This window comes from Lynx canadensis, chromosome A1 (assembly GCF_007474595.2).
Source record: "Lynx canadensis isolate LIC74 chromosome A1, mLynCan4.pri.v2, whole genome shotgun sequence".
Lineage (NCBI taxonomy): Eukaryota > Metazoa > Chordata > Mammalia > Carnivora > Felidae > Lynx > Lynx canadensis.
The window spans coordinates 144,686,878-144,699,541 of record NC_044303.2 but is presented as its reverse complement, the minus strand read 5'-3'; the positions used below and the strand labels follow the sequence as shown (position 1 = coordinate 144,699,541).

At 37.4% G+C, this 12,664-nt stretch overlaps 1 protein-coding gene across 2 annotated transcripts in view; it reads right to left on the bottom strand.

Moving 5' to 3' along the window:
* MSH3 (mutS homolog 3) overlaps positions 1-12,664 on the bottom strand; it is a 188,592-nt gene that overhangs the window by 114,230 nt on the left and 61,698 nt on the right. For both annotated transcript variants that reach the window (XM_030323803.1, XM_030323814.1), the window contains exon 11: positions 1,863-1,947. In XM_030323803.1, the coding sequence (XP_030179663.1) occupies positions 1,863-1,947 (85 nt within the window). The remainder of the gene's footprint in view (positions 1-1,862; positions 1,948-12,664) is intronic.

Below are 12,664 nucleotides of genomic sequence, written 5' to 3'. Positions count from 1 at the left end.
GTATGGCCAGCAAAGGTGTATTAGATACAGTCCCTCCCTTAGGGTACTTCTTTTCAAGTTTGGGAGAAATGACTCATAATTAACACATGATGGCACCTGGCAGAAATTAACTACGAAAGGGATGACAAAAGCGGCCAGGCCTTAGGAGTTTAAAACAAAGCACACACAAAAGCCATAGGTCACAGAAGGCCTGCCTGAGAATGAGTTGGACAGACAGAGCTAACCAGGGCAATCCACATCAACAACAGCACCATTCCTTCTGAAACAACAGCCCCAATGGCCTGAGTACAGTGAAGGGTCCCAGGAAGAGGAAAGTGGACAAGAATAACTTTCCAAGTATTTATTGCATCACTGAAGAACCCTCTCAGACAAGAGAGGGAGGGGTGGGAGACAAACAGTTCTATTACTCGTTTGCTCTCCCTGATACCCAGCCCCCTCCTCATTACCCGCTTCATTACCTCCTTGGTAATGGAGGCCAAAGTCAAATGCAAAGACAAGCCGAAGATGTGAATTCTTAGCCTCTGTTTCCATAATGGCCCAAGTCCTGATAAGGGTACCTTAATGGTAAGTGATTTTTCCCTTAGGAATTTAATTTCAGAACTGACTCCACAGCAGTAGAATTTGAATAGGAAGGATGTGGCAGAATAAAGAAAGTTTGGAATGCCAGGGCTGGAACAAAGTATTCAGCTGAATACTCTGACTCTGAGCTCTTCTTCATCCAAGAAATGTCCTTTTCTTCCTTCTGCTCATTTGCTATCATGAGAATGTATACAGAGTAGATGAAAAAAAATTGCAGGAATAATTCTCAATTTCTGGATAATGTAATGACAAGATACAAATGTTACAGTATGAAAGTAAGACTGACTAGTATACAAGGATACCTTAGAAGATGAAGAAACTAAACAAGAGAAACTAGTTAGTAATACATAAATCTAGGAGTCAGGAGAATAAATTCAGCATTTACTTTAATTCACAATAGTAAGAAACATTTCTAATGTTTATTCATTTATTTTGAGAGAGAGAGACAGCAGAGGAGGGGCGGGAGAGAGAGAATCCCCAGCAGGTTCTGTGCTGTCAGCTCAGAACCCAACTTGGGGCTTGAACTAATGAACCATGAGATCATAACCTGAGCCGATATCAAGAGTTGAGTGCTCAACCAACAGAGCCACCCAGGTGCCCCAGTAATAAATATTTCTGAAGAGCTTTAAACCATTTAACTCAGATGATTCAGCTTTGCAACTACTTATCAAATGATTTGGAATTGCTTTTTATTTCTGTGACTTTATGTTAACATTATATAATATCTTATTTCTAAGTTGTAATTCAGTAAATTAAAATAATCAATTTAATGTCTCCATTATCTTCATAATTCATCAATAAAGGGCAAATAAATGATGACAGAAGCTTGTGAAATGAAATTTATGCATCTTACAATATAAGTGAATATCACAGTAACTTTGTTTCAAATGCTGAATGAATAAGACAAAACACTTCAATGAAAAATTAAGGTATATAGAAAAGATATAATCAAGGAGACAAAATATCCACTTTATATTAATTTCCAAAGATGATGTCTTTCCAAAGAAATGTATGATACACAAATTATCAGGATGGGCATGTCACTTCAATAAGTAAAAAAGAAGTTCTATAGCTCTCAAAGTAACCCCTAGGGAAATAGTTCATATATCTGATTCTCAAAAAAATGGATGCTTCAGTTATCAACTACTAAAGAGTACAGGCAGAGTAATCAGTTGAACATAATATTCTTGTTCTCACCTGCACTCGTAAGAACAGACTGCTACTTTATTCCAAGCTTTTTTTCAAAGGGATTTTGAATCAGTTACCCTTTATGTTTACCTGACCTGATTCTGTAGGATTTCAAGATTCCTTAATGTTGTTCCATTAATTGTCATGAATTCCATTTCACCAGACAACTGCTTAAAATTCCTGTAAAAGAATGAAACATGAGCCATGATATAAGTGCATAAAGGAATTTGAAAAACTAATTTAGGCACTAAAGATAATTCCAATACCATTATGACAAAAATGAGCTCTTTGACAGAAAATCAAATCAAAAGCAGCAAACGAGTATTCTTTGGGATATTGTCTTTCATTGATGCTGGTGCCATTAAACAGACTGATGCAAAAGGATAGTTGTCTCACACCATAAACAAGCACAGGGAAATAAATGGTACTAACATCTCTTTTTTACATTTCCAGGAATAAAACCAAACACAGTCTTTTATCATCAGCAGAGCATGTGGTGGTATCTTCAGGAAAAGCTATGAAATTAGTTAGAAAAATTTGTGAAAGTATTTAAAAACATCTCTTATTCTTTAACATGAGGTCATCTTGATAAACCCTTTAATAGCTTTTAATCAACATTCTGATAGGTGCAACAAATGTTATATACTCTGTAATTAACAACACAAATTAATAGGACTAATGTTTTAGTGGAGTATAAAACCAAGTGGCAAAAATTACTTCCTTAAGCTCAAAGAATTAACATTTTCCTTATGTCTGTACAACTATCCCAAATGAGCTTAAAGTTCAATTAACTTGCAAATAGACTTGAGTATTGAGTTGTGATGATTTTTTTTAATGTTTATTTATTAATTTTGAGACAGTGTGCACAAGCAGGGGAGGGGCAGAAGAGGAAGAGAAAATAATCCCAAGCAGGCTCCGCACTCAACATGGAGCCCAACATGTGGCTCAATCTCATGAACTGTGAGATCATGACCTGAGACAAAATCAAGAACTGGATGCTTAACCGACTGAGCCACCCAGGCGCCCTGAGCTGTGATGATTAACAAGTGTATGCACAATTCCAATTTTGTCCTTAGCAGTCTTTCATGTTAAAAAGTATATTAATCAATGCATTCCTAATACAGTAATTCAATTCCCTTATGTTTCTATCAACAGCACTTACAGATTTTACAGCTTATTCTTTTTTAATATATGAAATTTATTGTCAAATTGGTTTCCATACAACACCCAGTGCTCATCCCAAAAGGTGCCCTCCTCAATACCCATCACCCACCCTCCCATCCCTCCCACCTCCCATCAACCCTCAGTTTGTTCTCAGTTTTTAAGAGTCTCTTATGCTTTGGCTCTCTCCCACTCTAATCTCTTTTTTTTTTTCCTTCCCCTCCCCCATGGGTTTCTGTTAAGTTTCTCAGGACCCACATAAGAGTGAAAACACATGGTATCTTTCTTTCTCTGTATGGCTTATTTCACTTAGCATCACACTCTCCAGTTCCATCCACCTTGCTACAAAGGGCCATATTTCATTCTTTCTCTTTGCCACGTAGTACTCCATCGTGTATATAAACCACAATTTCTTTATCCATTCATCAGTTGATGGACATTTAGGCTCTTTCCATCACTTGGCTATTGTTGAGAGTGCTGCTATAAACATTGGGGTACAAGTGCCCCTATGCATCAGTACTCCAGATTTTACAGCTTATTCTTAAAGGCAAGAAAAAATGGCAAGTCACTGAACTATGTGGAGGAAAAGCATGAGTGTTTGCATTATAAACCTACTGTACCTCTCATGGCTGTGATAAGATTTAAATACAACCCAGGTTCCCAAGCCAGTTATGGAAAGAAGGTTCCATCCAGGAGTCTAGAACCTAAAATCAGAGCCTGTGCTCAGAGAGATGCCTTCACTTGTAGATGACTCTCCCAACTAAAGCTCCAGAAAAAGAGATGCCTTCACTTGTAGATGACTCTCCCAACTAAAGCTCCAGAAAAAAGAAATACCTTACTGCTTATTAGGAATACTGCCTAGTAAGAACTGTCCTTTAGCAGCATGATTTCTCTGACAGGTTTGACATACCTTCTGCGAAAACCTGTTAATGATTTTTAGAAGGAAGAAACTCTAACACTGATTGACAGCAAGTGTGTGTAGCTCTTTCACTCCTTCTTAGAGCACTTAATTTGCTTTGTATTACAGCAATTACATGTTCTTCTGCTACCCTCATTAATAGATCTAAGTTCCTTGAAGGCAAGAGTTATTTATGTCATACATTTTGCAGCACCTGCTGAGCCTAGCAGAACACAGATGTTCAACAAATGTCTGCCATTTTCTTATGGGAAAACCAGTTTGGCTTGGTTGGTTGGTTTCCTTTGAATAAAGCTCACAAAGGTCCATAAAACACCCAGAGACAATAATAAAATGTAAAACATTATTTTCAGAAACAAACAATTAGGCAGTGATTTACTGGGTAGCTGGCAGGTGTTCACACACCTCCATGGTCAAAGATCCAAGTTGGAAGAGTTGATAGCCTGAACTTGAGTTAATATCTAGCCAGTTCCCATGTGTTTGGACAGAAGTCATTTCCTTCCCCTGTTCCTGACAAGCTGATTAACTAGAAGTGATTAACACTTGAGTACCTCCATCAAATACAGACTCTACAGGGATGCTCATCTGGTTTGAAAGACAGACTAATCAAGAACCCATAATCCAACAGCCTTTTCTAAAACATCTCAGCTAGCTGTCTTCATCGCCCATGAACACCAGAGCTGTAAGATAAATAAGTGACATTTAAGATCTGTGGACTGTCCAGAAACACTGTTCAGCTAGCTTCACCCTCAACAAGAACTAGTAAACTCAACAGTCCATACCCTGAAGAATGAAGTCTTAGGTTTAGGATTCTGAAAGAATCCCTGTTCCACCAATTAGTTGAGAGTTTTGTCACCTAACTCCAACTAAAAGTGAAATCCTACTCCTACTATGCCTCCAATGAACCTCTGAAGCAAGGCACTGTCAGAACCTTTAAAAAGAAAAAAAAAAAAAAGAATTTCATGGAGCTCACAGAGGAGTTTACAGGGCTTAAAAAAAATTTTTTTTAATGTTTACTGATTTATTTTGAGGGAGAGAGACAGTAAGCAGGGGAGGGGCAGAGAGAGTGGGAGAGAGAGAATCCCAAGCAGGCTCCATGCTCAGCATGGAGCCTAACGTGGGGCCCAATCTTCCTGAACCATGAGATCATGACCTGAGGTGAAACCAAGAGTCAGACTCTTAACTGACTGAGCCACCCAGGTGCCCCTACAGGACTGCTTTGGTGCCCTATTGCTAAAAAGTATCTATATGCATGACAGAATTGGGTTTAGACTAACCCACAGCCTAGTACAAAGAGCACTGGGGGGAGGAGGCTTAGAGTCCTCACCTATATTTTTACTGGATATAATTACTGGATACTCATAATACCAAAATGAACCCAATAAACTGAACAACCAAAGCAACTTAATTTAGCTCACAAAACCAGACCTTTAGAGAAACAGTATATGTTCTTTTATTAATTGGCAGTATTAATGAGTTGTGCATACAGTTTTTTGTTTTGCTTTAGTTTTTTTCCCTTATTGAACAAGTCCCCTAAATTTCAAAGTAGACACAGTGAGAAGCAAGGAGTTTATTTGAAACTGACGTCTGTATTTATTCTAATAAAAGAGATCAACCACTGGGCAATACTAAATTGGAATGATTCCTATGAAACAGTAATTATTAAGCAACATAAAAACCTAATAGGTTTTTGGGTTTCCCATATGTTTGTTTGATAATGTATTTTGGAGGTGGGGCTCTTCTTTCCAAATACAAAAGAAATTTCCTCCTGTCAGTGCCTATTTCCACTAGAATTATATATATTTTTGAACTCAGGGTTTTATCTGCCAGCATCCTTAGGAATTCAACATCGATCATCGATAGGATCATCGATATGAAATAATCAAGCAATTTTAAATTATTTATCCTTTTGGAAAAAGTCAAATTTTATGTGCTTTGAAATGAACCCCATCAACAATGCCTGGCTAGAATTCATGTTGTGTGAACCTGGATAAAAATCCAGGTAAGTAACATGGGAAAATACTTCATTAATATTTCAGACAACAAAAAAAACAAAGGATGCTTCTTTCCCCCTGAAGTTTTATAAGGGGAGGAAAATGTCCTTGCTGAAAATTTGCCAGAGTAATTTAAGATTCTGTGTCACCCCTACCCCAGTTTTTTTAAAAAATGAAAACCAATCTTTCTGATTTAGAGGAAGTTAAAGGTACACATATTATCTCAAAGCCCAATCCCTTACAAAGATCCTATTCAAATATAATTTGAAACTTGAAACAAACAAAAACAACCAATCCCTACCATTACCTATAAAATGTTGGAATAGTGGAAAATAGTTCTCTATGTATAGTTTTCATAGTTCATACATTCACCGTGTGTCTAATCTTTTCATTAACTTATTTATTATAAAACTTCAGTTTTATTGTAGAATCACTTCAAGTTTATTTGTAATTAACAAAATGAATATCTTTACATTCCTAAAATATGCCAAGTACATTAGAGAGGAAAATAATAAGAAAGGTATATAAAAGGGCCCCAGGTGATTCTTTAGGATAACACACAGGACACTGAATATAGCCATATTCACAGCTATTAATAGTAACAGTGAAATGACACAAAGCAAAATTAAAAAAAGTTAAAGACACATAAGACAAAGTCTGGAGGAAACTAAGGGCAAGCTTCCAAAAGTCTTCTCCTGGTGGAGTCACACAGGATGTGTTTAATTTCCCCAGCAATGAGTTATGATGATATGTGTGAAATGGCCACCAGAGAAGCACACTAGAGACTCAGCACCTGGGGTTTACACTGGAAGCTGGTCACATAGGCATCTTTTCCCTTACATGTACCAAAATTCCAGCTCCCAGAAACAAGCAAGTAGTTAGCATAAACCAAGTTCTTTTCACAGTTTAGGGAGAGTGAGCCATTCATATCAGAGAACGCTGGAAAATTTCCCAGATGCCAGTTAAGGGTCAAGCTCGCAAGTAGGTCTTTCCTTCAAATTGTCTCATCAGGTCTGCTATGTTAACCATTATGTGGACATCTCTCTTTTCAAGTTCTATTTCTCTTCAAGTATATGTGTTATGTTTATTCACTTTGGTGTTCCTTCTAGTTTACTCTTCACTCTTAAATTGATCTTATTTTTTAATACACAGATCATTCTTAGATCCTATCATCTCATTTCAAAGCTTTCCTATTTCTCATTTGTTCTTTCACATCTAGTATCATTTTCTTATCTAGTATCTAGTATCATTGTATTTTGAAGTAGCAGGTTAGTTTTTATTTCATTTGTGGGCATCTTTCTGGCACACATTCATTTTCTGTAAGGATGCTATGTGGCTCTTTATTCTGTTTCTTCTTATAAACATTTTGTTTAAGATTTGAATTTGGTTCTTTTTCTATTTTTAATTTTTAAGTTGGTTATCTTTTTAATGTTTGTTTATTTTTGAGAGAGTCCGAGCACGAGCGGGGGAGGGACAGAGAGAGAGGGAGACACAGAATCTGAAGCAGGCTCCAGGCTCTCAGCTGTCAGTGCAGAGCCCAACAAGGGGTTCGAACTCATGAACCGTGAGATCATGACCTGAGCCGAAATCGGACACTTAACTGATTGAGCCACCCAGCATGCCACTATTTTTATTTTTTAAGTGAAATCATTTTTCTGGAAGTTTTAGAACAGAGGAATCGTTTAGGATAGCTGTGCAATTTCACACATCTCCCTCTTCTGTCGTTAATGTGTGATGTTCAATAATGGCACCTGACTTTTGCTTTCATTCAAAAAGATTAAATGCGTGAGAATTATCCTTTAACCTTAAACAATTAAAAAACTGGACAATTTTATAGTTTTAAAAGACTGTTTTCAGCTATTAGACATCAGACAGCACAGAACCGTGATCCCAGAGACAAGAAAAACAAATGAGGTAAACATTATGAGTGACTTTTTGCAGAGAACAAGAGAACTAGAATTTGTAAGACAGAAAGCCAGAGATGATAGAGATGCACACAGAAAGAGCTCCTAAGATCTGCAAAAGGGTCCGCTCAGGTCTCTGCCCAAGTACTCATCCTTAAATGTGTGGGGGGACCTCCATGAGGTCAAGGAAAGAACCACAAGAAAACACTAGGTCAAACACTGACCAGGGTTTACACAGGGCTTACAATAGTTTGCTCTCTGACCAACTAGGGTGGAAATACCTCAAAATACCTGGGGCACTGGGTGGAAGCCTCAGGAGAGTACTGCTTTAGGAGTGGGAGTAAAATAGACGCAGACAAGGATTTCCCAATTTTGGTACTAATAACATTTAAATATATATGTGTATATGTGTTACACTGAGATATAATTCACATACCACAGCATTTATTTGGAGTATGCAATTCAATGGTTTTTAAGTATATTAACAGTTAGATTGTGCAACCATCATCATTATGTAATTTCATAATGCATTTGTTAAATGCATTAAGTATTTTATTCTTTTTTTATGCTATTATAAATGAAATTATTTCATTTTTAGATTCTTCATTGCAAGGTTACAGATATACAGTTATACAGGTATACAGTTAATTTGGGTATATTGATCTCATATCCTGCAACCTCATGAACTCATTTTATACGCTTTAATATTTTTTGTGGATTCTTTAGGATTTCTATACAGAATTTCAGGTTAACTGCAATAAGCAGACAGTTTTACTTCTTCCTGTACAATTTGGATGCCTTTTATTTCATTTTCTTGCCTAATTGCCATGGCTACACTTTCTAGGACAATACTCAATAGAAGTGAGAAAACACTGCCTCTTCCTATTCCTGTTCTTGGGGCGGGGTGGGGGTTAGCATTCATTCTTTCTCCCATTAAGTATGATATGAGGTTCTGAGCTTTTCATTCAGCTTGAGGAAGTTCCTTTCTAGTTCTAGTTTGTTGGATGTTTCTATTCATGAAGGGGAGTTTTAATTGTCTGTTGAGATGATCCTGTAGTTTTTATCTCTTATTATACTGACACGGTACAGAACGTTAATTTTCCATTTGTTAGACCAAACCTATAGTCCTAGAATAAATCCCATAGTCATGATGTATAATCCTTTATTTTGTTGGATTCCATTTGCTTGTATCTTTTTGAAGATTTTCATGTCCATATTCATGTTGGTCTATAGTTTCTTCTTTTATGGTATCTTTATCTGGTTTTTGGACTGTTGAATTTAGGGCTAAGTAAGTATTTTATACAGAGGAATATCCTGTCCATTTTAGGATATTCAGCCACATCTCTGGTCTCTACCCATTAGAGGTCATTAAAATAATTGTAAAATTCATTTTCACTAGTAAAAGTAAACACTCTACATTACCATTCTGTTATAAGAAGTTTTCTAAGAAAAAGCTGTTACAGTTCACCTGGGTGGATTTTCTCATTCTTTCCTAAATTTCCAAAAACTATGTGAAGTTCTGACCATACCAATCTTAATAAAAGTCATCTGAAAAGACAAAAGCACTCATTTCCAACATTAACAAAAATGCCAATTCCTTTATAATTTCATCAATTTGGGAATCCAACCTGGGAGTCTGTCATAATGACTAATATCCCTCATATTCTATTTATTCTATTATACTATTTTGCTCTGGACAAAGCTATTTAAACTCTCAAAACAAACTGGAACCTCAAAAAAAAATTTTTTTAATGTTTTTAATGTTTCTTTATTTTTGAGAGAGAGAGACACAGTGTGAGTCGGGGAGGGGCGGAGACGGAGGGACACACAGAATCCGAAGCAGGCTCCAGGCTTTAAGCTGTCAACACAGGGGCGCCTGGGTGGCGCAGTCGGTTAAGCATCTGACTTCAGCCAGGTCACGATCTCGCGGTCCGTGAATTCGAGCCCCGCGTCGGGCTCTGGGCTGATGGCTCAGAGCCTGGAGCCTGTTTCTGATTCTGTGTCTCCCTCTCTCTCTGCCCCTCCCCCGTTCATGCTCTGCCTCTCTCTGTCCCAAAAATAAATAAACGTTGAAAAAAAAAAAAATAAAAAAAAAAAAAAAAAAAAAAAAAAAAGCTGTCAACACAGAGCCCAATGTGGGCTCAAACTCACAAACCGCAACATCATGACCTAAGCTGAAGTCGGACACCCAACCGACTGAGCCACCTGGGAACCTCCAAATTTAACCTATCTAATAAAACCTCACTTAATCCAATTTTAAGAATACCTAAAATGACATATTTTCTCTAATATCCTAAATTTCTATTGTAAAGGCACAAAATAAATGCATATCAAAATTTTTATGAAATATGCCAGTTTTTATGAAAGCATTTGCAATACAAGGAAAATAAAAACTTCCCCATTAACACAGCTCTTGAAGTAAATATAATAGTATCTTATGCTGCTGAACTGTTTTTTAAATTTTTTGTAAATGTTTACTTAATTTTGAAAGAGAATGAAAGTGTGAGTGAGGGAGGGACAGAAAGAGGTAGACACAGAATCCGAAGCAGGCTCCAGGTTCTGAGCTGTCAGCACAGAGCCCAACCCGGGGCTCGAACCCATGAGCTGTGGGATCATGACCTGAGCTGGGATCGGACGCTTAACTGACTGAGCCACCCAGGCGTCCCCCATTATGCTGCTGAACTTTGAAAGTAATATAACTGAATTCTCAATACACAAAAACATCCATGTTTTCCAAAGTAATTACCTTGAGAGGTTACATTCTTTTTCCAAAATGTAAGTGTGGAATCACTCTTCTGGAATTATCTTCAAAGTTCAATCACATGCCATCTATATAACATCATCATTCATATTTCACATTTAAGCAAAACAATAGTACCAGTTTGCCAATGACATTTTGGCAATTTCCAATCAAAACCACACTCACAGGATGAATTCCTTCTTTCTTTTTCTTCCATTAATCCTGTATTTACTGATTGCCTGCTTGGTGCTGGGCATATTCTGAGTGATAGAAATTTATACCATATGAGGGCTTAACATTCTGGATCTCCATTTTTCTTGTTTTTGGCTCTATGGCATTGAGAGGAGGGGATCACCCAAATACCAGATTAGACACATACTAAGTCATCAGCAGATTCAGTTTCCTGACCAAGGCCCAACACCACCACGAAATACAAAATGAGAAGAGTTCAGCTTCATGTAATTTATCAAGTTAGATGATTTAAAAATAAACTAATTTAACTTCAATATAAATAAACACGTTTTACTATTTAGTATTATTCTTACTTTGACTTAAAACTAAAGAGGACACGATAATGTTTTAGACCCAAATATATCTACTTCTAAATACATCAGAGCCTGACTTAATTTAATTTAATTTAAATTTAATTTAATTTTAAAAAGGCACAGAGGGGTGCCCGGGTGGCTCAGTTGGTTAAGCGTCTGACTCCGGCTCAGGTCATGATCCCATGGTTCGTGGGTTTGAGCCCCGGGTCGGGCTCTGTGCTGACAGCTCAGAGCCTGGAGCCCGCTTCAGATTCTGTGTCTCCCCCTCTCTTGCCCTTCTCTTGCTCATGCTCTGTCTCCCTCTGTCTCAAAAATAAATAAAAACATTAAAAAAATTTTTTTAAATAAATAAATAAATAGAAAGGCAGGCAGGTGGTGGCTGGGTGGCTCAGTCAGTTTAGCGTCCCACTTCAGCTCAGGTCATGATCTCACGGTTCTTGAGTTCAAGCCCTGAGTTGGACTCTGTGCTGACAGCCGAGAGCCTGGAGCCTGCTTCGGATTCTGTGTCTCCCTCTCTCTCTGCCCCTCCCTTGTTCATGCTCTGTCTCTCTCTCTCTCTCTCTCAAAAATAAATAATAAACATTAAAAAAAATTGTTTTTAAAGTCAGTTTCTTTATTCCAAAATTAATACTTCATTGCTTGGTGATATAGGAATAGAAACAAGTCTTAATGGGCAAGTTATCAGTCACTAATTCTACCTCATTTACAGGGGCTCTCTATCTTGAGGAAGTCAAATGGTAGGTAGTTTGCCATCTTTTCATTACAGGGATCCAGCACAGTCAACCATATGGATCAATCTCTGCCATAAGTCTCCTATCACTGGAGCTTAATGTGGAACCCAATGAGGTGTTAATACCAGGCTCATACTCTTTAACAAAACAGTTCAGCCATAGTAAAAGATATACAGATTAATAATACAGTACTCAGGTTAAAAAATAAAACACCAATTAGAACTCCCCTGTGCCATTTCCCCCACCAACCTTTATTGCTTCCCCTCCTTCCCCAATAGAAGAAGAAATCACTCTCCTGAATTTGTTGTTCATCACTTTCTTGTATGTCTTTGTACCTTCCCTATATACCTGTGTATACTTTTTAATTTTTTTTTTTTTTTTTTTTTGAGAGAGAATGAGTGCGTGCACAAGCAGAGGAGGAGCAGAGAGACATGGAGAGAGAGAATCCCAAGCAGGAAGCCTGATGTGCAGCTCGATCTCACAAATGGTGAGATCGTGATCCGAGCCGAAATCAAGTCAGATGCTTAACCGACTGAGCCACGCAGGCACCCCATACACATGCATGTATTCTTAACTAATATTCCTAAGCACTACTTCAGTTGTGACTTTTTTACATGTTTCTAACTTCATATAATAGTATGTACTATATGTCCTTCAGCAATTTGATTTTTGGCTCAATATAATGGTAACACAATTTTTTGAATACTGGTATGTGTAACTCCAGTCCATTTATTTTCATTGCTGTGTAACACCACACTGCATGAATATAACATAATAAATCCACTCTCCTGTTGATGGACATTTAGACTGATTTTAAATTTTTTTTTTTTCAACATTTATTTATTTTTGGGACAGAGAGAGACAGAGCATGAACGGGGGAGGGGCAGAGAGAGAGGGAGACACAGA